The following is a 26,047-nucleotide window of genomic DNA, read 5'->3' on the forward strand; positions in this document are numbered from 1 at the left end:
AGTTTTCTGCTGCTGCTGCTTCTCTACACCTTCAGAAGACCAGTGGACAATTCCTCTTACTCTCTGCCTGGCTTGTGGGCTTACACTTTTGTCTCTCCACTGGGGGCAACTGTGGTTTGCTTACTTGCAGATCTGCCTGTTCTTCAGTCCCCTGAGAAGCAGCAAGTCATTAACATAAAATTTTGTGCGGGAAACAGGGTAGAGCAGGAGCCATTTTCACAGTGGGACTCACTTTAATACCTGCAGTGTTTTCCAAACAGTTACGTAAGAGGACTGAGTAAGAGTCGCTTTTCAGAAGTCCTGGTGAGTTTCTGACTGTGATACACTAGTTAAAATTCACCAGAGGGAGTTAATTTTGAAAGCTCTCAGCCAGGGGTTAATGCAGAGTTATCTTTTAGCCTTTTTGCAGCATTGCCCCTCTCCCCTGGCTCCTCTCCTCTTCTGTAGACACAGGTCATATCCAGCACTTGAGATGAGCAGCGTTGGGAGTTTCACGTGCACACGAGGGAGATAAGTGCACCTTAGTCTTTGGCCTCATCTACCCAGTACTCCTCTGGGTGCAATCCAGTTTGATATTAAGAGTAATCTTTTTTGAGATAGGTAGGGCAGGTATTTTATGGCCAGTTTAAAAGATGAACAAACCGAGACAAGAATAAATTAAGTTTCGAGAATATGGCCTTTATTTGTCCATTCGTAGACCTTTGAGAAACACTCAAAATCTTGAAATGCAAACGCAGGCAGCAGGTGCCCATCGTAGCCCTGATCCACACACTCTCCTCAACTCCATTTTTAGCAACTTCACCCCATCCCTGAAGTTCCCTGACTGTTTACATTTGTCAGTCTTGACCCTCCCACCCTGGTTCAAGGATTTGGTGACACGTGGTTAGTTTTCCCATCTGTAAAATGGAGATATTAGTAGCCCCTGCCTTGTAAGGTTATTGCGGTGCTTCAGTGAGTCAGTTGGTGTAGAGCCCCTAGGAGAGTGCCCGCCATGGGAGTACTGCTCAGTGCTGGCTGCTTTTACTGTTGAATAGGTGGTGCCTCCCTGCCTTTCTCTCATCCCGACACAGGACAGTGAAGCTGCTTGCCCCAGGCCAACCCTGGTCCACCCCTTCCCCCCACCCGGTGGGAGACAGTCAGTGTCTGGGCAGCCGGTGAGGCCGTCATCGCCCATGGGCACAGGGCTTGGGAGGCTCTGAGCTGGGGCAGGCTCAGCAATAATGAGCGGAACTTTTGAACTTGTTACTTTATCATAAGAGAGAATGTTATCGCATTTTCACCCAATTATGTTTATCCCTATTACGTATCTCCCGTTTCAAAAGTGGCTGTGTCTAAACAGCCATGTCAGAATTACTCTGTGGAACAGAGAAGCAGACCAGATCCTAGGACTTCTGGGTTTGAATCTCACATTCTTTCCATTCTACCAAAAATGAGAAATAGAGCTCTCCAGATTCTACTCAGACCCAAATTTAACAGCAAGTACTGTGTTCAGGTAACTCACTTCTTTTAAAGCCAAGAATTAAATGTTCTCTACCAGGAACTTATAGGTAGATAACTTCTGATGGTGACATGAAGTTTCAGCTCAATAATAGAAGAAACTCTAGCAATGTGTCTAAAACCTGGGGAGTAATTATGTAACATGATTATCACTACAATGGCAATCATTTTACAGTGTATAAACGTATCAGATTAACATGTTGTGTACCTTGTAACACAGTGTTGTATGTCAAAATATATTTCAGTAGATAAAATCAAAATTGGAGCGCAATCACAAACTAAGTTGTAAAACAAAGCAAAGAACAGTCTCCTTGCCATTAATAAATCTGTATGTATATTTGGGTCTCATCTGGCTATGACGATTGAGAAATAGAAGAGGACTTGTCTTCTGCTCCCAAAAAACACACAGGTTGATTGAAAACAAAGAGCACCAGAGAAAACAGTGCCAACACCCGGGGAACCTCAGCTCACGGCTCTGAGAGTGGCCAGACTGCAAGCCTGCGGAGCGTAAGAAGCAGGGCTGCCCGGCACTCGGAGCAGCGGCCCAGCCACAGCTCCCGCCTCGGGAAGGAGCAGCCTTCTTTCTCCTGCACCCTTGGCATCTTAGCAGTCTAACGTCTATACACCATCAGGGACAGAACAGCTAAGGGACAGAGACATAATTCATGAGGCCTTGAATCTCAGCACTGGAAATGCTGAATTTCAGCTCAACTGCTAGAATGCTATTAAGAAACAGACCGCGTCTGTGAACTTTCGTTTAGAAGCTTCCAGTACCTGTCTGTCTGTGAGTCGATAGTGTTAATTATGAAATTAAAGTCTTAAAAAAAGTCAGGGTCTTCATTTGCAGAGAGATGAATGAATTGAGGGAAGGGAGACTACAGCCTCAGTAACCTATTTAACATACTGACCTATTCTAATCATTGACCACTCTCAGTGGGTTGGCTTTGTTTCGATTTTAAAGGCTACTCTACATTTCTGGTAAACCACAAGGTAAAGGCTGGTCTCTGAGAAGCAGATGTTTTGCCAGTTTGAGGCCTTGTGGCTTTCCATAGAGAAGTAACAGTACAGGCCACATGAAGCTTTTACTTCCTTTTTTTAAAAAAGTAGGGCCAGTGGTGCTTTGCACTTGATAGCATAGTCATTGATATACACTGACAGCAGTGGTTTGTGTTCACCATCAGATGTCAAATCCATATTTCTGGAAGTAGTTAGTTTGAAATGTCTGTGAGACAAGTGTTCCCAAATGGGCTTGGACCATAGATTTAGCCTTAGAAATAGTAGTGAGAATCTTGGATGGTATTTAGAGCCATGGGAGCAGTGGAAATCATATTGGGAGGGAGTTTGTGGGGAGCAGAAAACCTAGAACAAAGCCTTGGGGAGACTCAGAGGTGGAGGAGAGAATTAAGCCACCAGGTGATATGAGAAAAATCAGCAGAGTTTGGTGTCATGGAGCCGGTAAGATCAACTTTGTTATCAAAGTTCAAAATGGACCCTTTGGCATTTAACAGTCTATTTCCACTGTGACCACCCTAGCCCAGGCTCTTGTCATCTCATGGTTTGTTTCATCTGTGTATCACAGACTTGGGAGCTCCAGCTGCCTAATGCTATAGGGAGGCAAGGTGGTATAAGATACAATTCCTGTCTTTTCAGAGCTCATAGACACTATGAGTACGTAAGGCCTTTTACAAATAAATAAATGCGAAGTGAATGGGGATGGGGACGGTCAGGGAAGTCTCATTTTGGGGTGGGAGGGATTTGAGCTTGAGTTTGAGGTGAACTGGAGGTAGGCTGTGGAGAGAAGTATTAAAGGTACCCCAGAGTCGGAAGTTCAGACAGAGGTGGTAGCATGGACCAGTTGGCATTACTGGACATCTGTTTGGAAAGGTAGGCCAGGACAGGATCCTGGTGCGCCTTGAATGCAGGGCTAAGGGTTAAACACCACCTGAAGAGGTCAAAGAGCTATTCGTAGGTAGGGCCTGGGGGCAAGATGGTGTAGGACTCATGATGAAATCCGTGGTTTTGAAAAGTTCCTCAGCAGAGGCTTGTAAATGGCTGGACGAGGGAGATGGGTTAGGAAGCTGGCTAGTAGGAAGGAAGGGTGAGGGTTTGGCCTGCGACTACTGCTGGAATGAGCGGGAAAGGAAGGCACTGAAAGACCTTTCTTAGGAAGAATACTGAAGAGTTGATTTGATTTGGAGGGGCAGATGGAAAGGGCAGAGTCGCAGATCATGGGACCATGACTGAAATTGCTGACCTCCGTAGACTCTTGGCCCACTTCACCGAGACTGTGGCAGTAGTGCTGCAGGGCATGGATTTTGGAGCCCGGGTTTGAATTCTGCCTTGACCGCTGAGGAGTTGGGTGACCTTGGTCTGGTTACTTAACCCATGGTGCCTCAGCTTCCTTGTCAGTAAAATGGAGATAATAGCAGTACTTCCTTTTAGGTTGTGAGGACTTTGAGGCTCCTGACATATAGTAGGTACTTCATAACTGTTGAATGGATGCTGTTCAGAGGATTATAACAAGTGGAGGAATCAGGGTCTGAACTCACGTTTGCAGAACTCTCCCACATTACCCTGCTCTTCCAGGTTCAGCCTTTCTCAGGTGCTCCTTCACTGGGCCGGCCTCTCCCAGTGAACCTGTTGCGTGTCCTCACACATGCATGGCCCTGCCATTCCACCATCTGACTCACGCCAGAGCCCACCTCAGCTTTGTATAGACTCTCCCTGTCTGATTGCCACTTCCTGTTCTCTGCCTCTGTCTTGCCTGGAGGGCCTTCCCACTCCTCCACACCTGCAGATGCTGTCTGCTCTTCTCGATCTGCTTCCGTGAAGGCATTCTGAACAACAGTCCATCCCTCTTCTCGGCTCCCTTGCAGCACTGGTGAGCTGCCCTTCACTACTTCATGCTTGGCCGACCTAAGTCTCAGATTGTTCTATAATCACCTCACACACATTTATCTTACCTGCAAAAAATGAATCCGTTTTAATAAAGGTCCATGGCTACCTTTTTTGTTGTTGTTATTTTTAAAATTCCTCCCAGTGTTAGGTGCTCACTAAATACTTAACTTCTTAACGAGTAGATTAAGAAGCATTAATTCTGAAGGCTGAGGTTGGGCTCCGGTCATCCTCATCTCACACCTGGGCTCCCTCTCTAGCCTTTTTAACTGCATTGCAGCCAGTCTGTCCCTAATGCACGCCGAGGGCCACACTGCCACCAGAGCAGTCTCTTCTTTTCATGGAACGCTCTTGCTTACACTTCTCCGCTGGCCTACAGCTAGGAGCAGAACTCTTCAGCCTGGCCTGGAAGGTTCTTTGCAACCTGACCCTCTCCCCACCTCTTCAGTCTTACCTGCTGGGACTCCACTCCGTACACCCTGCCCTCCTCGCAGTTCCCAGGGTGATCTGTGTGCCCTTCCTGGCTGACCCCTCTGCCTGGAGCCCTGCTGAGCCCACCTGACAGGCTCATGCTCCCCCTTGTCTCGCCCCTACGACGGCAGCAGAGTAAGTTGCTTCCTCCTCCTGACCCCACCTCCCGCCCTTTGTTCCTCTGCTGCTTTTGGTTGGGGCCCAGAGATTGATCTGTTTACCCTGTTTGCCAGGCCTGCTCCTTGAGGGCAGGGCAGTCTCGTTCCTCTCCACATCCCGGTGGAGATGTGAAGATGTGGAGGTGCTCTGCACGCAGCCCGGGATGCGTGCTGAGCATGTAAATGATACTTTTTTCAGGTAACGAGGGTCACTCTGCTTCAGACTAGAGCAGAGCTTGCTTCTTTCTTGTGCCTTGCCAGATTTTTCCTTTTGAACTATACGAATTATGTTGAAAACTGACAGTGATGAGTCATATCTTAGAAAGGGGTGAAATCTGAAAATGCAGAGCCTCCAGGAATGGAGTAGGAGGTTGCAGATCGGTCTTCCCGGCCAAGTCTGGCTCTTCACTGAATTCGCCCGGCTGGTCTCAACCGCGGGGAGTGGGAGGGACTCCCCTCCCGGTGGGCAGGTGATTTATTGGCTGGGAAGCTTCCGCGGTGATTTAGTTGTGAAACGGCGCCCTGCGAGGTGCTGGCTGAGGCCTGGGCCGGGCGGGAGCGGCCGCCCACAATCCCGGGCCAGAGGGACCTCGGGGGTCGTCGGGGCCAGCCCCCCCCGCTTCGCAGCCCGGGTGCGGCGGGCGTGCGCTGCTGACTCTGCCCGCCCGGGGGGAGGTCCGGAGACGGAGCAGCCCGGGGAGGGCCCCAGCCCGGAGCCAGCCCCGCGGGCGCCCTCCGCTCGCGCCCGCCGCGGCGGGGAGGAAGTTTCGTGCTCCGCCGCCCGGGTCGACTCCCGCTGTTCGGAAGGAGGAAACCGAGGTACCGGGCCGGGGTCCCGCGCGGGGCCTCGGGGCGGAGGCCGCAGCCGGGCCGGCGGGCGGCGCGGCGATCCAGGCCGCCTTTTGCAGCCGCCCGCGGCCGCGCTGGGCTCTGCGCGCCGCTCCGGCCTCCTCCCCCGGCGGCGGCGGCGGCGGCGGCGGCGGCGGCGGCCGCCCCAGCCCCGCGCCCCGCGCCGCGCGGCCCCGCCGCGGTCACACGCCGAGCCGCCCGGCCGCCTCCGCCCTGCGCTTTGTGGAGCCGGAGCCCGAGCCCGAACCCGAGCGCGAGCCGAGTGACAGGCGCGGCCTCCCGCCACCCGGACCCTGAGTGCGGCCCGCGGCGGCCCCGCGTACCTGTGGCTGCCGGCGGTCGGCCGCGCGGGACCCGACTTCGCGGGCCGAGGTGGGGTCCGGGGATCCGGCAGTGGCCCCGCTGTGGCGGGGAGGGGCTGCCCAGGAGGAATGGGACAAAGTGAAAGTCCCCGGGCTGCCGAGGGAACGGGGACGGGGAGGGGCCGGGAAGGAGGAGGGGTGCTGGTGTTTGGGTGCCTGGTGCCCCGGGGCGGCTCTTGCGGCCGGCGTGGCGGGGCACGCAGGCCGGCCGGGGTTCGGGCCCGGTGGATTGCCGCGGTGCTGCTGCCGTCCTGGTGAATTCCCCGGACGAGCGAAAGGCCTTTGAAGCCTCCAGGGTGCCCTTCTGGAGAAAAGTCTCCAGCTTTGCTCCCGTTCCCCTCTTCTGCTCGGCACTTTGGGAAGCTTCGTTCTCAGGTGGGGACCAGTTGTGCTGTTTTATTGATGGAAGCACGGAGCGTATGTGTTGTTTATACCTCCGTGGACCGATGCAGAGACCGGAGGCAGCGAAGGCACAGACGGCTGCTTGCCTCAGACACGGGACGTCCTCCTCAGCCTGTCCGAGTGCGGGACTGGGGATCTGACGGAGGCTGTCTGGGCGCGGGTCCCGCCTGTGCTGCTGAAATATTCCCCCAGCCGTGTCGACGTTCCCTAGCTCGTACTTCTTTGGGGTTGTTATTCTGCTGATTGCAGAGATCTTTGCTGACATCCTGTGTTGTTTTTGGCTTTTACATCCCATTTGTTGTTTCTTTTTATCACAGAAACGCTTCGTTAAGGGGCTCAGGCAGTACGGCAAGAACTTCTTCCGAATTCGAAAGGAGCTGCTTCCCAATAAGGAAACAGTGAGTACAATTGGACTTTATGTAACTTGATTTTTTCCTCTTCGCTCCTGCTGCTTCTCCGCACTTGATCTTGTGAAATGCTTTCCTTTAACCCTGTGTTGTGCTGGCCTCTAGGATTCTATTAATTTTACTTCCTTCACCTTTAGTTTTAGCTCAGGATTCTAGATGGTAAAGTGACTGATTATGCTTATCCCCAAGAAAGTGGATTTCAGAACAGAAGAGTCTTTGGCAAGAGAGGTTGGGGGGGGGCGGGGAGTCTGGGGTGTTGGGGAGTTAACATCTAATTTTAAATACAGTGGGTGAAATAGAAAATATCATTTATCGCTAGTTTGGATTTGGTTATTGACAAAAGTCATCAACAAACAATAGAGCTAAGAGGTTTGTAGCTCAATATACTTTAAATTCTCTGGGGACTTTTATTTTTTTTTAATGTTGCTATGTTTTGAAGAGTAGTTGTACCTAATTTTCCAGCCCTAAAAGTTTGCACTTTTTATTGGACAGATACACAAGGATCCCTGTAAGTTGCTTGAAATGAGGTTTTTAAAAATTCCTTTGATATTTCACAAAGCTGAGAATCAGGTCTGATGAACGCTCTTGTTAAACTTGGGGTAGGTGGGTTTGCTAAGGAGGCTTGGGAGTGAAGTTATGTAAAGAGAATGCTAGCAGGAGATTCATTCAGTCTTACCTGAATGTGCCTCTGGTTTCCTACAGGTGGTATTGGAGGAGGGTGGGGAAAGTCCTCCCTGCGGCTAGGCCAAGGAATAGGGGAGACGGGGGTTGGGGGGGTGGGGGGTGGAGGGGTGGAGTAGGCCAGCCACTTACCAGTGCCTGTGGCCCAAGTACTACAGAAGTGCACTTCAGGACTTGGGGATGGGAGGGGAATATTTAGACATCGAGTGCTGCTTCCCCCACCCCAGGTTTTGGGAGTGGATGGAGGAGAATATCCATGAAGAATACCCATGACAAAAGCTGATGGGTTGGTTTGGGTTTTGGTTTTCTAATTGGGTATTGGGTATTGTTTATTGATTTCCTCTTATTCAATTTTGGTTCTTTTATTCAGGTTTTTTTTTTTTTTTAAACCGTTTCTGGACACGTTTTCTGTACAGCACCTTATAAACAGACCTCATAATAGGGGAGAAGCGTTCTGAGATTTCAAGTATAGCCTCATATAAATTGGTGGTTTGCATTAATCAATCATAATTAGATTAAGTTTTCAGTATTTATTATACATGTAAATATGCTGAGATGGGTCATTTTGAGGATAGTTGAAAAAAAAAAGCTTGTTTATGGACATTAAACTAAAATATATTATCACTCTGTATAATCAAGTGACTTTTTGCTCTTTCCAGAACAGAGTGGTAAGAGGTATTTAATGTGGAGCAATGAAAGAAATACTTTTTACGTTTTCTGAGGATTTCAGTTATTTGAAGTAAAAACTAAAAAGGCTTTACCCTGTAAAGTATAGGAATTTTGGTTTGGCCCAGTTGGAGTGAAAATGAGAGAGATCTTTGAGTAGATTTGAGCTGATGTGAGGGGCCAGATTATAACCTCTCAACTCAATTTTCTCTCTCCCTGTGCTCTGCTAAAAGTTGCAAAACATGAAGAATTTGATACAAGATATCCCTCTACAGTTATTTTATCTTTCTCTTTTAAAAAGTAAACTTAATAGCAAGATTAAGCACTGAATCTAAAATCTGGTGTCTAACATTTGGAAATGCCAGACGCTTTGCATTTTTATCTCCCCTGTGAAAAGGGATCTGAATAACCTTTAACCTAGGGAATGGTCTTCTAATCTGTTTTTCCTCTTGCTCTTGGTTGTCGATTATTCTTACTGATGATGTCTGACTCAGTGGTAGCCTCTTTTTTTGCCACACAGAAGTTCTCAGTACAGCAACCTTTTGAGCAGGTTCTCTGGTCTTTTCCAGGCGCCTCTTTCCTGAGACGCTTCCCCATCACTTCTCTGCATTCCCTGTTTCCCAGCCATGTGGCTCCAATCCTCCCATCTCCTCTGGCACCCAGCGGTCTTCCTGTTTCCAGCCTCTTCCTCAGGGCACAGTCATTGGAGCTGATGGGAGAGTTGTTTGCAGCACTGGAGAATTTATTAGGGCTGAACATTGGCTAACTATTCCTAGTGTCCTGCTGTCTTTTGCATGGAATTGGAGGAGGTTGGTAGTAGGATAAATCTTAAGCATTCTAGTCAGCTGGGAGCGGCACTCATGTTTTCCTTAGTTATCAACATGGCCAGGCTAATCATTCACAAGTCATACAGAGGGGAGGGCAAAGGTTATTTTTCATTTTTGCTGCAGAAGATGAGAAAATTTGTAGGTACCAGTGTTCTTGGTTCAAAACTTCCTAGGTAGAAATCTTCATACGGTCATGCCTTATAAAAATACACACGTGTGTGTGTGTGTGTGTGTGTGTGTGTGTGTGTGTGTGTGTGTGTGTGTGTGTGTGTACACACACACACACACACACACAGCAAATCCCACTAACCTAGATACTTTCCATATTGTCTTCTATTTACCGGAATTATTAACTCATTTCTTTGCTATTCTCAAACAACTTGAAACTTCAGAAGGGTGTCAGCATCCAGAAGAACACGCCTGATTGGGCATGGGTGTGGGGTCAGCAGACTGTGTTCTATTCTTGGCCTTACCAGTAACTATAGTACTTGATGATCTCTTTTAACTGGGAAGTCTTCTTTGAGCTGTTCATTGGCAAGTTCAGGTCAAATCCTGACAGGGTCTAGGAAATTATTTTCTCTAAAATGGTGTGTGTTTGCATGAGAATTTTATTGGTGTTAGAATCTTTATAAAATGTTTGTACATCGTTGGCTGTCGCTGTGCCTGAGACCAAAGTGATGGTTCTTCTCTCCTCTGCCACTTACCTGCCATAGGGCCTTAAGCGGATTATTCAGCCTCCTGTCCTTTAATGTCTGGGTCTGTACAATGGGGTGATCCTTCTACCCCTTAGAAATTTTTTTTAATTTTTAAATTAAATTTAATTTTTTTTATCGGAGTATAATTCTTTACAATGTGTTAGTTTCTGTTGTAGAACAGAGTGAATCAGCTACATGTATACACATATCCCCTCCCGCTTGGGTCTCCCTCCCCCCCTCCAGAATTGTTTTGAGAATTTAAATGAGATACCGTCTATATAAAGAGTGCATAAAAACACTTGAAAATGATTGTTCTTCTTATCCACCCTGAATACTATGTAAAGTAGCTAAATGCTATGAAAAGTACAGAATTACATTCTGCTTGTAAACATATTGAACCTATATAAAAAGAAATTACCTGTTTTTCATTAATCTGTCTTGCAGAAAACCCATTTAATTGAAAAACAGAGTGGGTGGAGGGCACTGCCTAGTCTAAAAGATGGAATTCCTCTGTCTTGAAGCTTTGTTGAGGAGACGCTTACCAGGCCACTGGGTGCCGATGTACGTTCAGAGCTTCCTGGTAGGCACGGATACGGAGAGCTTTCCCAGCTCTTTTGGTTTCTGGTGTTTATTACTCAGGAGCTAAATCTGGCTTTTCTCTGAACACTGCTGCCCACTGAAGTGGGAATAGTGGCTGTGATTGTGGAAAACCAACTGTTTATAGAGGTTTAGTTGAGTGGGTATTACATGTTAACCTCATGTTACCCAAGAGAATAAGTGCAAGTCAGATAGTTTAGTATCACAGTCGTGCAAATATCCTGTAGTTGATTGTCTTTCTCCCCGTTCTCCCTTCCTCTAGAACTATTTGCCTCCCGCAAATGCTTATAAGATGTATAATTAGTAGTAAAATACGGTAAAGAATTTTTGCTAAGCATCTCAGGTTCCCCTTGGCTGTATGCTTCTTCTCTCTCAAGACACTCTTTGGCCTAAACCACATCAGAATCTTGGGTACATTTGTATAAATCACAGTGAGTGCCCCGTAGCTGAGCTTCTGAGAAAATGATGGGGAACAAGGCTTCTTGGGTTCTGCTTTAAGCACTGCCGCGTAATCTTTGGCTTGATGAATCACATGACCTTTGATGCTAAGGTAATTCCTGAAAAAACAGGAGACCTAATAGTGTTGAATCTTAATTACCAGGAGGGGAATCCATGTTACAAATAACACAAAATCATAGGTGTTCCAAAAATAATTTTTCCTTTGATTTTTACACATTGTAGTTTTCTTCAAAAACATGAGATGATTACTCAGGTGACAGTGACATATAGTATCTTCTTTCATGCTGAGAACATCTCTTCGTTGTTTGAACCAAAGACTTTTCCGTGTCTGACACTGGGGTGGTTGTCCCTTGAATCCTGGCTGGCCTTTGTGTAAAGCTCTGTCTGCTGGCGCTTGGACAGATCCAGCCAGCATTGCATCGTAGACAGGGAGCATGCACTTAGTGACCTGTCTCAGCGGCAACTAACCTTGGTGAGAAGACAATTTGATCCACCCCGACTTGATAGGGAGAAGAGGTGCCCCTAGAGGATTATTAGCCCCTGGATGGAGCAGGGGGACAGGCACACACTCTTGACTCTCTTTCTCATCTCTTAGTTTTATTTTTGAATACCTAGCCCAACAGAGATGAAGCTCGTGTTATTTGTAAACCCAGTTACTGGTGCCTTAATACTTACTATGCCAGAAATCCATTTTCACCCACTTCCCATTTTCAGAGCTAGTTAAACATGCCATATGGTTCAATTTTAGAAAATTTTGTGTACCACTGAGCGCTGTAATGGTGGGATGTCTATAGAGAGAGCAAGGTGCCACCCGTGCCCTGCAGGGAGCTGGCATTGCAGCAGGGAAGATGAGCCATTTGCAGGCCTGCCATGTTTGCCAGTTTGTGCTTAGGGCCCTGGGAGAGGTCCGGGTCCCACAGAGTGAGCACAGAGCCTGGGGGTTTCTGGAAGGCTAATTGGAGGATGTGGTGTTTGAACTGAGCTTCGAAGGAAGGAAGGATATAGGCCATGGTTGGGAGGGTGGAAGGAAAGCGACTTTCCAACTGTTGGAAATATCACGAGCAAAGGCATGGAGAGAGGAAATTGCAAAACGTGCCCGGCAAGTCCATGAGTGCGGTCGGAGAGAAGGCTGCACGAGCTGATGCAGTGGGATTTAGGCCAAGTTTATGGCTTGGAGGTAGACTTGGGGGGACCTTGCTCTCTCTCCAAAGAGTGCGTTTGGGGACCCATTGAAGTCTTTTGAGAAGAGAGGTGAGAGCATGGGAGGTGAGCATTCTTGAGCAGCACCAACGAGATGGAGACCAGAGAGGAGGTTCTTAATAGTCTAGTAGTAGGACAGAAAGTGGGGAATCGTCAGTGACTTGTGGGAATGGAAGTCTTTTATCTTGACTTTCTCTATTGAAAACGTGTCACTATTTTTTTGTTTCTTTTTGTTTTTTTGAATGGGACCGAGGGGCAGCTGTTTTTGATGTTTTGAGCTTTTTTAACCTTGGGTGATAGGATGAAAATATTGGAGATTTAAATTTTTGAGAAATAACATGAAAATCAACCACCTTTCTCAGCCATATTTTTGGGAACGAATTCTATTAAGTATATGCATAACTACTGAATGTTAGTTGTTCGTTTCTTCAGGCAAAATATCTTTTGCAGAGAGCATGTTCCCCCATCAAAGAATAACCACTATTGAGACAGGGCTTTAAGACCAGGTAATCAGGGACTTCCCTGGTGGTGCAGTGGTTAAGAATCCGATTGCCTGCCAATGCAGGGGACACGGGCTCGAGCTCTGGGCCGGGAAGATCCCACACGCCGCGGAGCAACTAAGCCCGTGCGCCTCAACTACTGAGCCTGCACTCTAGAGCCCACGAGCCACAACTACTGAAGCCTGTGCGCCTAGAGCCCGTGCTTCACAACAGGAGAAGCCACCACAACAAGAAGCCCGTGCAGCGCAACGAAGAGTAGCCCCCGCTCGCCGCAACCAGAGAAAGCCCGTGCACGACAACGAAGACCCAATGAATAATAAAATAAATATTCCCATTTTCAGAGCTAGTTAAACATGCCATATGGTTCAGTTTTAGAAAATTTTGTGTACCACTGAGCACTGTAATGGTGGGATGTCTATAAAGAGAAGCAAGGTGCCACCTGTGCCCCACAGGGAGCTGGCATTGCAGCAGGGAAGATGAGCCATTTGCAGGCCTGCCATGTTTGCCAGTCAAAAATAAAAATAAATAAATTTTAAAATGATACTTAAAAAAAAGAGACCGAGTAATTGGGATTCTGTTAATATTAAGAGGTTAAAAATGACTCTAGTATTTAATACTAGCGTTCAGCATGAAGCTTTATTTAACTTCAGGTTATAACCTTAGATAAACAAACTTTCTAGCCTCATTAATGCTTAATCTAACGTTACATAACAAAGTGTGAACTTCCTGAATCGGTTGATACTATTGAGGACACAAATGTGTTATAGCCACATAACATACTTGATTTTAAGCCAGAGACCTGGACTGCAAATGCTGTGTATTCTCACCGCTCTCAGTGTGGTCCTCAGACCAGCATTATCGTCATCACCTGGAGCTTGTTAAAATTGCAGCCTCTCAGCCTCCTGTCCATTCCTATTGAAGCAGAATCTGCATTTTAATAAGCTCCCCAGGTGATTGGAATGCAGAGTAAAGTTCAGGAAGCCCTGCTGTTTACACCGATGAAGACTTGCAGATTCTTAATCCTGTGTGTCACATTCATTCTTAAAATAATGTGTTTTTCATTCTGTTAAAGCTGTAAATTGTTTCACTATTAAATAGGGCTCGATTTTGCTTTTCGAAGGGTTACGGAGTATTTCAAACATATAGAAAAGTATCTGGGATTATTTTCATGATCAATAATAGAATTTCCCAATATGGCTTCCCTCTTCCTGTCTTCCATTTTGTCCTAGAAACACAATTGTAACTCATGTCATATTTCCTTTTATTTTTTTTGACCACACCATGCAGCTTGTGGGGTCTTAGTTCCCTGACAAGGGATCGAACCGGGGCCAAAGGCAGTGAAAGCGTGGAAGCCTAACCACTGGACTGCCAGGGAATTCCCGATGTCTCACTTCATATAAAAACTGTTTTCCTCTTTTTCTTTTGACATGCAGCCAAAATATGTGAGTTAGGCTAGCCTAGACCCTACTGAAGTTTCTAATAGAAACTATTTTATTTAAAGGCTGAACTTCGCTTATTAATATGAAGTTTGCATATTTAATACTACAGTGTTTTTAAGTGTTTCTTTCACTGGAACCCCTATACATGAAGAAGAACTGTAAATATTTTGAGAGGTTGGCAAGAAGTGGGTACAAGGACTGACATGTGCCATGCCTCTTCCCTTAATAATTTGTCCTGGGGTAGATGCAGGTACAGTTGGGATTCTCCACTCAAAGCAGAAGTGATTACTCACAGAGACAGGCCCTGCATTTCGGCAGCAAGTGCTGTGATCCTATAGTTCTTCCCATTAAAATGGAGCAGAGCCTTGAGTCTATTCATTCTGAGAGTCTAAACTATGGTTATTTGACTGGGCAGTGGTCCAGTTTTTGCTTTTGTTTTTGTTTTTTTTGTGGTACGCGGGCCTCTCACTGTTTTGGCCTCTCCCGTATGCGGAGCACAGGCTCCAGACGCACAGGCTCCGCGGCATGTGGGATCTTCCCGGACCGGGGCACGAACCCGCGTCCCCTGCATCGGCAGGCGGACTCTCAACCACTGCGCCACCAGGGAAGCCCAGTGGTCCAGTTTTGACTAGGGTAATCTGAGAGAGAGTGGCTGATTCCCTTGTGTAAGTGAAGCAGTTAAGAAATTTGCATGTAAGAAACTTTTTTGCTGCTGATGTTGGGGGAAAAGGGAGGACTTTAAAAATTAGATGACTTTAAAATTTTTATTTATCTATTTTTAAAGAGTAATTATTTTAAACTTTTTTGGAATCAATTTTATGTGGCATCAGGTTAAACAAATTATATTGAAACTTCCAGAGAGTTAGATGACTTTTTAAACCAAGGGCCTTGGATATTTGCTGTTCTCAGTGTAAACATCTTAGGCCTGTCCTTGGTCTTATCCTACGTATTAGGACTGGTAGGAATGGCATGAGTGTGCTTTGATTACATGCGCTGTATTACTTGTAGAAACTGTACTCAAATGAAAAACCCCTTGGACTTCAGTGTTATTGAGCACAGTGCTGCTTGTAAGGATGGGTTATTTATTTGCTGTTGGCATTTGCCAACGTATATTTCTTATGATTTGGCTGGATCTTTGTTACCTGGTGACTTTTAAGATGGAGACATTTATGACTTTTAAGCCTAAACAGACTCACTCATTTTATTAGCTAGTAAAAGCAAATGGAAGGTTTGCAATGGTCTTTAAGAAGACTTGCAAGTTGTGATTATAGTCAGTGTGTTTATCTACTTGGAGCTCGTATTTTATATCGTAAGTAGATTTTTGTTTTTTAACCTTAATGAGATCCGTGAACCCATCCTAACTTTGAAAGTCCAGTTTGCTGATGCTTTAAAAAAATAAATCTAGTCTGTTAAAAACTGACATGAAAAATAAGTTTTAAAATGTATCTGAAGTCATAATTCTTGAATAATTGGTTCATTTTAATCTTACTTGAACTTATGCCCTTGAGTAATAGTTAGGAAAAATTAAGAATAAAAATTAATCGTACTGTTTTGAAACATGAAGCAAAGCATTCACCTCGGTCTCATTCACAGCTGCTCACCCGTGGTGGGAAGGACACCCCGCCCCATGAAAAATGTTTTCTGTTGTGTGTAATTTGAAAGCCATTCATTGTATTATGGAAATAGGAAAGGCAAGCCAGAGAAGCCTGTCTTGGGACACCAGAATTCCATTAAGCTCAGTTTTCTTTTTGAGATGTTTAATTTTTAAATTAACTTTCAATGGTAACGGCCTTTGTTATTTTTTTCACTTTGGAGATATAATTCTTCTGTTCAGATCCTTCTTCTGAATCCTCTAAATTGTGGCATCATAATTCTCAGGAATTGGCCTTTGAGGTGATCAAACCATCCTCGCAGTGGGCAAAATTGGGAGTGTTTGGGAAGAACTGTTCTGGGGAACGTTTGGTACCCAAGGCCTGTGCTCTGCGGGGCGCCTGGGATGCGTGAAAGGGGGCTTGCCCTCCTGCAGCTCACAGCCTGGTGAAGGGGCGGTGGCTTTGTGCTCTTCCCTGGAAGATGCCTGAGTTGCAGTCACTGAGGCTATCCTGAGCTCAGGTGTAGGGGTCCTGCTTCGGGTGTGCGTCTGTGAAAGCCACGCGAGCCTCTTTCTCTGTGGACTGGTGGCCATTACACAAAGAGCCCAACTTCTCTCAGTGGAACTGTGTTTTGTTCTGCCCTTTAAAAATTAATATTTTGTTTTAGTCTTGGACTGTAGACTCTGCTTCCCTTTTTCTTTGATGCATTTCTGTTCTGCACATTGACATGCATCTGTGTATGTATATGGAATACATATATGAGGTTCTGGGCAGAAACCTTATTTTAATATCTCTTTATATCACCTTTAGTGCCCTATAATAGGCCCTGACTTAATATTTGTTCAAGATGAAGTGTGTGTGTTCACACATGTGTGAATGATGGGATAGAAATACATTGTGTGTGTATATATGTCTTAAAAGATTAAAACTCAACGTTTTAAAGGACCAGTTGAAGCCTGGCCATCCCAGGCCTTACACCATGTAGTGGACAGGAATCCTTGTTAACTCGTGTCCCCAGATGGTAAGACTGTGACTCTGGGTTCACTGTGCACATTGGACTTTCCGGTTCTGTTCATCATGGGCAGTAAATCAGCTCTACTGTTTGCACAGCAATTCCGTTTTCTAGATTATTTATAAGATTGAAACCCATTGTTTATTTTTCTCAGCAGGTTTATTGAGTGAGTCAAGAATAAAATATTGTCTTAAGCAGTAGAGCAAGCCATTAGCCAATTGCAGCCTCAAAATGGTCACTAGAGTGTGCATGTGTGTGCGCGCGCGTGTGTGTGTGTCTGCTGGAGGTGAGAGCCAAGTGAGGGTGGGGGAGGTTCAGTGTTGCCAGCTTTGCAAGGTTCCTGTGACTCTTTATGGATTTTTTTTCCTTTTAGTCAGTTAGTGAGTCACCATCATATGCTATTTTATTATCTTGAAAACAGTCTGGAATTTTTATTCTGTGTCTTTGCTGTGTGAGTGAAACACCACTGGGGATGTTCTGAACAATATTAAGCTAAAGTTTTTCCTATAATGTTTGGTTATGTGTTTTCAGCTGAGCTGTTGTCTTTTTGTTCCCATGTGCAGGAGTTGGATTTTTCTTGAGTTTGGCAAGAAATGGTGACTTTCATGTATTTGATTATTTTAGAGGGCTGGAAACAGCATAGGTCCAATGCCTCTGGGATTTGGTGATTATTGATTTAGGCATATGCCTCCTGAGATCAGAACCTGGTTCATTTTCCCACAAATGCTCTGCTTGGGAAATGTGTTATTGAGGTACATTGAATGAGTCAGCTTTGCGGCTTAAGTTGTCAAGGGAGGTGTTTAAGTTTTGGAGGGAAAATCTGGATTTGTGGAGTAACTGAATTCAGAAGGAAATCGGCCCGGTGAATCTGTATACATGGCCAGCAGAGAGTAAAGCAAGTAGCAAGTGAACTGGGTAAACTCTGTACACATTCTGCGGAGAGTGGGATAAAAAGCAAGGCAAAGCTTTTTTGGGGGTGGGGGCGGGTGGCGCACAGTGTGGCTTGTGGGATCTTATTTCCCTATCATGTGACTCAGGAGAAAAGTCCATGTGTTCCTCTGTACCATATTCCGTCTACCAGATGTTTAGGCAGAATAATACAGTGAAAGGACAGAATGCTTCTTATTTAGTCATTTTGTAGTCATACTAAAATGTGCAAGTTTAAAATTAAGAATATGCACCCATTTGTCCAGTATATTTGTCTTAGACTCAGACTAAAGCATACTGTTTTCTTTTGTACTATATTCTGCTCTAATCACTAATTTCCCAAATGCTAAATTGTCTATGAATATTCAACATTGTTATACAATTTTTTTGGAAATCAGTGACTTCTGATATCTAGATAGCAAGAATATAAACAGTTTGTGGTTTATTCTTCATACCAGTTGATCAGCCAGCGCTGCCAGTTCACTGAGTATCCGGAGAAGATGAGGGTTGGGTGGGCCTCTGCTCCCTCGGGGGTTGCTCCCACTGTTTCGTTACCGCAGTGTGGGTTGGTGTGAACCCAAGTGCTAACCTGTGCGGTGTGGGCCATGAATGGGGCCTCCTGGAAGATGTGCTGATGATCAGGGCTGGAAGCTGTTTGAAGGATAGGTTTTTTAAATGTTAAAACTTGTTTGAAATGTCTTGCCAGAGAAAATTCTTGAAGTATCCTTGTCTATTGAGGAATTTTCAAAATACCTGAGTTCTTCTGCAGCATCCATACAGAATGTGCTCTGCTGCTTCTGAGAACCTGGTAACAGTGAACCCATTAAATGTGACCTGGTGGTTTTGGACAGTTGTATTGTTTGAAATGCCCTCCTTTTACTGAGCTGGCATTGGAATCACTTCTTCTGTAGGTCGTCCTGGTAGAGAGAATTGTTGCTGCGACCCTCCCTCTCAGAGGGCTCTCAGATAAGTCAGGGTAGGTGGCACGTTCCCTGCCTGGGCTTCTGGCTTCAGGCTGCGCAAGCACACGTCCGCCCCACACCTTGGGTGGGTCAGCTTCTGGAGCAGAGGGGCTGCCCCCCTCCTCCCCCAGCCCCTCCCCCTCTTCACCCGTCCCCTCCCCCTCCTCCCCTGGGCCACTCCCTCTCCTCCCTGGGCCCCTCCTTCTCACCCCGCAGGCAGGCACAGGAGCTCATTGCTTGGCATGCTTCCTAGAGTAACAAAGTCACACTGCAGGCTTTGTTTGTTCTGTCGAGTTTAGCACGTCTTGAGGTTAGCATCTTTACCCCAGGTCTCATTTCCCACAATGAGAAGGTGTTAACGTTAGGATTTAGTAAAGGACGTTACCCGGTACAGCAGTGCATACTCAGACTAACCGTCAGTGAGGCCATTTGAACACCCAGAGTGGACTTAAGCACTTAAATCTTACTGAGCAGAGATTTCCAGTAACAAACCACAGCATAATCATGCATGAAGCAGTAGGCTTCTCTCTTGTGGGAAAGACCATTAGCTTTAGTCACAGCCCCAGACCCTCCCCAGGAACCTGTTGGCGCTGATCATCTTGGCACCAAACCTGCCCCTCAAGCCCATTCCTACATGTTTTGGTAAACTACGGCTGGAGATCAGATAGCAGTCCTTTAGCAGACAAATGCCTTTATCTGTCTGCTGCTTTTGTTCCAGCCTGCGGTTGCATGTAAAGCTGGAGTTCTTCTCCCCTCCCTCCAGGGAAAAAAGCCTGGAAAGGGACTGTTGACGCATTAAACTGCCCGCCCTGAATTTCAAGGTGAACCGTTGCTCTGGTGCATGCTGTCCGTTCTCCAGGTTGGACTTGCTGCCTTTCACTGGGCCTTTCTCGTCCCCAGACCCCTTCCTCCTCCTTCCAGGTTGGTAGGGAGAGCACCCCAGCAGTGTGGTTCATGGTGAGTGCACCCTGACCAAAGGGTGGCAGCCTCACCTGTTGTAGTAAACTAATCCAGTCGGAGTAGGAAGTCTAGCATTTCGTTCTGTTTACCGGTGCTGCATAACAAGAGGGCAAGGTCACAAGGTCTGTCACTCAGCTTCACAACCGCTGTCTTGGATAAACACAGATCCTTAGGTGTCGGGTTGACCATTTCCTGTTCTCAGATGCTGTCCTCCCTCTGCTGGTTTGGTGATGCTTCTTTAAGAAATTTATGCGGCTCGTTGCTGAAGATGACATGGTCTCTTTCCCCAGGCCTTCAGCTGTATATGTTGCACAGGGAAAACTAGAGAACTCCCTCTGGCTGTGGGAAAATTATTTCAGTTCTTAGACAGGGATGGCCAGGAATAGATGTGATAGAAATTCCTCTGCCTCACATCCCACCCCTAAAATATCACCAGACTGTGTAACGTGTTTGGGGTGCCCCCAAACCGAGCATTTCTCAGTTCGACTTTCTGTTCACTCTTGTTTTCTTTCACTGCCCCCCCTGCCCTCAGCCCAGCCCCCCGCACTCGCAACGGGAGTCATCTTATAGCACGCATAACCTTTAAGCCAGAAAGAAAGTGCATTGCTTATAACAGAACAGATCTCTTTTCTGCTTTTATTTTGAAGTCCTCCGTGTTGTTTAATGTGGAGGATATTCGCGCTGAAGGCCTGTTCCAAGTAGGCATTCGTACATCCCAGAGGAACTTTTGATTTATTTCCTTAACTCTGCCCTCCTTTCTCTGTGGTTCAGAAACCTTTAATGATCTGTGAAGCTCTGAGACTTCAGTGCAAAACAGTAGTTGGTTTAAGAACCCCTCCCACTATATAAAAGGACTGCCAGTTTCCACATGCTGGGTTTTTGACTCCCTGAAAGGCTGACCTCTCACAAACTTTGGTTCTACAGCCTGGTATCCTGGGTTGGGGCCTTGATAATGCTTTTGTGAAATATTTTTTCCTCCTTCTCTCCCTCTTTGAAAGGTTGTAATGAAAATTCTGGGCTCTTGGCCAGCCTGTGGGATGCGATACAGTAGAAATGTTTCTGGAGCCCTTGGTTACGGCTCAGCTTTGATTAGGGTTACTTCCCGTAAGCTTAATTTTGTCCCTCCCCCCCCCCACCCCCGCCTACCTTTTTTTATGGCTAAGAAGGTTAACTTTAGCCAAGGTTAAGCATTTTATTGCGCAAGCTGCTGCAGCCTTGGTGTCACCATGCCAGGCTTTTGTGGCAGAAAGAGACAAGGGGGAAACAACTTTTTCCCTCCATGTTTGCGTTTCTTCCTCCCAAGACTGCCTTCTCCTTTTATGCCTGCTTTCACGTGAGCAAGGTCTGTTTCTCCTACTCACGGTGTTCCAGGAAACCGTCGTTCAACTTGTCTTGGGATTTTGTTAAGCTGAAAATCATGGTAGACCTCCCTCTTCAGGGTTTCTGCCAGGTGGAGGGAGGAGCCTCCCAGAGCAGCCGTCAACAGTGCCACTCCTTTGATCCTCCTGTGTTTCTCCATTTCAAAAGAGAGACGTGGTTGCAGCTTTAGTACTCCTGTGACTTTGGATTTATAGCTCTTTTCATCCTTACAAACGAGAACACTTTACAGACATTATTTCATGGTTCCCCCACGCCCCGCGGGGACGCCAGCGATGTTGCACAGGGAGGAAACTGAGGGGCACCAACCCCGGGGAGCCTTGCAGCCAGGCAGCAGGCTCGAGCCACGGGCAGAGCCTCTGTGGTGTGGGTGCTTGCCTTTGGGGCCACGTTTGCTTTTTATAGGAGGAAAGGGAGATTTTATTATCATCGAGATGCTTTATTCACAGTAGGATTCCTTGGCCAACCAGTAGTGATGAAGCATGGGGACGTGTAATCCCTTTGTGTCCGGCCTCTCGGGTGCGCTGGCGCGGGGCACCGCAATAGAAATGCTCTTTGATCGCTGCCCCAGAATCTGCCCAGTCTCTTTCTCTTGGGGAAAAAGTGGCCCTGCTTCCTTCTGGGTTAGGTCCTGGGAGCCTGTCATGAGTTTTGTCACAGCCAGCCCAGCTTCGTCTTTTCTAGCTTCTGCGCTGAGCATGTACAAGTCACCGGACAGAGCTGGCTGCAGTGCGAGCCTGTGCCGAGCTCACTCTGGTCTCCCCCGGACTGCAGACAGCACTGTCCACACTTGAACCCTCAGGATCATGAACCATTGACTTAACAGCTCTGACCAGTGTTGCTCTTGCCCCATTTTGATGAAGTCAGTTTTTGAGGCTTTGGTTTTTGTGTTTAAATCTCTCTGGAGATAATAGAGGGCTGTGTCGGGCATTGGTGGTTCTTTTCATTCCTCCTCCCACACACTCCTGTGAACTCATTCTTGCTAGAGCTGAAAATCTGGCCTAATGTTACAAATGTAAACAATACCTCTTCGATTTTTAAAGAATCTATTTGGACTGAGTGGAATAAAAGTCTCTAACTGTTCTAATTATTCCCAGCTCTTCCTCTTCTCTCTCTCACACACACATACAGACACACAAACATATTTATATATGTGATACTGCAGTTTTTTAAAGTTTCGGTTATTCTGTGCACAGTTCTTTTAAAACCTGTTAGTTTGAATTGATTTCAAACTTAAAAAGAAAAGTTGCAAGGATAATATAAAAAATTCCCACATATCCTTTACCCAGATTCCCCAAATGTTAACATTTTATTACATTGCTTTCAACTCTCCCTTTTAAAACCTATGTAGGTGTTTTTTTTCCCCCTGAACTGTTTGAGGGTAAGTTGCAGACCTGTTGCCCCTTTCTCCCTGAACAATGCCCTGTGGCACCCTCAGGATTTGGTGAAAGCTGTATCATTGCCTGCTCCTCTTTAAAAAATGCTTACCTGGTTGGCTCAGCCAGAACCCTACTGCTGCAGTAAAAATCTTAATACGTGTAAGTTTATGCTTCGTAAGTGTGTTTTTAGTAATTTTTCCCCCTGAAAACACAGGAGAAAATTAGAATCGCTGATAATTCATCACCAAAAGATGACTGCTCGGTAACATTTTAGTCCATATTTCTAGGCGTAACATATCAGTAAACATTTTAAGTAGAGTAGCCTCATTCTGTTCTGTAACCTTTTTAAACTTAACTGTGATCTTCTACATTAGATGTGTATCTGTATCATCATTTTGACGGTTGTATTTTTGTTTTATTTTATTATTATTATTTTTTTTGGCCACACCATACGGCTCACGGATCTTAGTTCCCCAACCAGGGATCAAACTCGTGCCCCCTGCAGTGGAAGCGCAGAGTCCTAACAACTGGACCACGAGGGAATTCCCTGATGGTTGTATTTTTTAAAGATACCATAATTTTATTAACCAGTTTCTAATTTTGAACGTTTATTTCTAGTTTCTAGCTTTTTTGTTTTTCTTTATTTTTCCCCTCTGTTAACAGTTTTTTTCCTTGATGCTTTATTTTGGGGTCTGGTCCATTTAATCTCCTTAAAATACATTGCTAGTGTATCTTAAGTGTAAAGGCTGTTTATTTCAAATACTATTTATATTTTTAAGGTCTTTAACACATAGTGCCAAATTGTCCTCCAGGGAGATTGAATTAGTTTATTATGCTTCTGCCAGGTTCCCACAAGCTCTTGGCCCTCGGCTGTTGTCCTTTTCAGTGTTTTATCCTACAAGTCTTCTTGTTCTGAGAAAGCTTTATGCTACTTGGAGCAACCCTTCCCTGAAACAAAACAAAAATAAAAACAAAACCGAAAGTCTGACATGTGCTCAGTGGCAGATTTATCCAGAAGCAGATGAACGGTACAGGGACCTGGGGCCTCCCCTCTCCCCAGCACTGGCAATATTTTGGTAGCTGATTAGAGCTGATTGGCATCCTTGAGGAGAGTGAGGTGAGTGAGGGTCATGCCTTAGGGACACCTGCCGTGTGGCCTCCGCTAGAGCAGCCCTTCCTCCCAACCTCACAGCACCAGCCTGTTGCCGTCCAACTTGCCCTGAGTAAATTGTTAACCCTGGTTTTTTTGTTTTGGTTTGGTTTGGCTTTTTTTGGCTGCCTTGGGTCTGCATTGCTGCGCGCGGGCTTTCTCTAGTTGCGGCGAGTGGGGGCTGCTGTTGCGGTGCACGGGCTTCTCATTGCGGTGGCTTCTCTTCTCACGGAGCACGGGCTCTAGGGCGTGTGGGCTTCAGTAGTGACGTGCGGGCTCAGTAGTTGTGGCGCATGGACTTAGTTTCTCTGCGGCATGTGGGTTCTTCCTGGACCAGGGCTTGAACCCATGTCCCCTGCATTGACAGGCGGATTCTTAACCAGTGTGCCACCAGGGAAGTCGTCGTCCCGCCCCCCGCCCAGTTTGTTTTAACTGTGCTGTTGGGTTACCTGTGGACTCTTCCTCCTTTCTTCTCACTCCCACTCCTGTTAATCAAGGGTTGCTTGTTTTCATGATTAGTGAACTGTAGCCTAATCCACAGTTCCTGTAGAGAGAGGGAGCTCAGTACTAGTCATCTCAGGCCAGAATCTCTGGGACTTTCTGCATAATGGGTCAGGCTTTGATTTTTCTCATCTCCTTAAATCTGAGTTTAAAGGCCTATCTTGTTCATGGAAATATGATTATGTAAAGATTAAGACTGGTAAATGGATTTAAAGTGTTAAATACATGTATTTAAAGTAATTTTACTAGAATACTTACTATATCCTAGTAACAACCTAGAAAGATTAGAACCAGAGAGGCTGAGTATTTTATTAAAGAAAGTGGATAACGAACAACCACCAAAGAAAGTGATATTTTTTAAAGGGAAATAACAAAGGTAACAGCAGATATCAGTGAAATATGAGGGAAAAAATGAGATGATCTTTGAAAATAACAATAAAATAGACAAAGCAAGACTGTTAATGAAAAAAAGAGAGAAGGCACAGGTAAACAATATTAGATAAAGGAGCCAGTGCAGATAGCCAGATAGAATTTTTAAACCACAACAACAAAAAACAGGACTACTGTAAAAATTTTATGATAGGAAATTTTAGAAGGGAGACCAAAAGAGAATTATCAAAACTAACTCAAGATAGAAACTTTGAACAGATTAATAATCATTAAAGAAATGGAACCAGTGGCTTAAGCACCCCTGTCCCAGCACCAGCCCTAGACAGTTTTACAGATGAATTGTACCAAGTATTTAATTAACAAATAAATCTTGTATAAACTTTTTCATAGACTAGGAAAAGAAAGAAAGCTCTCCAACTAATTTTAGAAGGTCAGTTTACCCTTGATATCAAAACCGTATAAGGATAATCTAAAAACGGAAATTGTGGTCCTTGCCCGCCTGCCCCCACACCCCTAGAAGTGCCCAGGAGGACAGGCGATGGAGCCAGGCCCCTCACCTCCGCTCTTTCCTGATGACACACTGGTCCTGCTGGAGACCTAGATGCCCCCCTCGTGCTGGACTGACCACCAGCCCGAGTAGTTGAAGTGATGACGGACGACTGGCGCCCTGTCTGTGAGCACTGATGCCTCTTTGGCCTCTGAGCCTTCGAAGCAGTCCTTCTCCAGATTCCCTTTCCTGGAAGAGGGCACTGGCGATACTGGCATGAGCATTGCTGAAAGTGAGAGCCTGTGCTCACCCTGACGGCCTTCCCCTCCCTCCCCCTCCTGTGATGGAAGGACCCATAGGGTAGACACTTTGAGGGAGGCAGGAGGCTCTGCTTAAAATGTATTTATTTATTTGTGAGTAAACTTTGGTGTCAAAAAACAAAAAATAAATAATAAAAAAGGAAAGAGAAATTGTAGGCGAGTTTCTTACTTCACGAACAGAAACAGAAAATGTTCTAAGTGAAATATTACCAATCGGAACAGAGCAGTGTAAAAAAGTACTACATGGTGACCAAGCAGGTCTTATCCCAGGAATGCAAGGGTAGTTTCACATCAGTGTTCCAGTCATCTACTGCTGCGTGACATACCACCCCAAATTTGGTGGTATAAGACAGCCATTTTACTATGTTCGTGGAGCCCATGGTTCAGCAGTTCTGGATGGGGCACCACAAGGGTGATGTGTCTTTGCTCTACGGTTTCTGAGCCTTCAGCTGGGAAGACACAAATGGCTGGGGGTGACACCAACAGCTGTGATCTTCTTTACTTACACATCTGGCTCCAGGCTGTGATGACAGAGTCGTGTCTGAGGCTGGGCTGGGCGGGCACTGTCAGCGGGAGTACCTGTGCCACTACGTTTGGCTTGGGCGTCTCACAACGTGTTGGCTGGCTCTTCAGGAAAGCTAGGCAGAAGCTACATGGCTCTCTCTGACATAGCTTTAGACGTTGTGTCATAATTTCTACCACGTTGTATTGGTTACAGACAGATTACTGAGTCTAGCTCAGATTCAAAGGAAGGAAAATCAGACTATCTTTTGATGGAGGAGTGACAAAGTCACATTAAAAGAGAGTAGGTGGAAGGATCATACACCATGATCAAGTGGGGTTTATCTGAGGAATGCAAGGATTCTTCAGTCACCCTATTAACAA

At 45.9% G+C, this 26,047-nt stretch overlaps 1 protein-coding gene across 8 annotated transcripts in view; it reads left to right on the top strand.

The window, feature by feature from the left end:
- RERE (arginine-glutamic acid dipeptide repeats) overlaps positions 1–26,047 on the top strand; it is a 262,460-nt gene that overhangs the window by 193,971 nt on the left and 42,442 nt on the right. For 5 of the 8 annotated variants that reach the window (XM_082653708.1, XM_082653709.1, XM_082653710.1 and 2 more), the window contains one exon: positions 6,952–7,032. In XM_082653708.1, coding sequence (XP_082509834.1) covers positions 6,952–7,032 — 81 coding nt within the window. Of the gene's footprint in view, positions 1–5,705; positions 5,841–6,203; positions 6,243–6,544; positions 6,608–6,951; positions 7,033–26,047 lie in introns of those variants that run through there. The other 3 variants (XM_082653713.1, XM_082653715.1, XM_082653714.1) reach the window with 3 other exon arrangements.

This window comes from Grampus griseus (assembly GCF_964374135.1).
Source record: "Grampus griseus genome assembly, chromosome: 1".
Taxonomy (NCBI): Eukaryota; Metazoa; Chordata; class Mammalia; order Artiodactyla; family Delphinidae; genus Grampus; species Grampus griseus.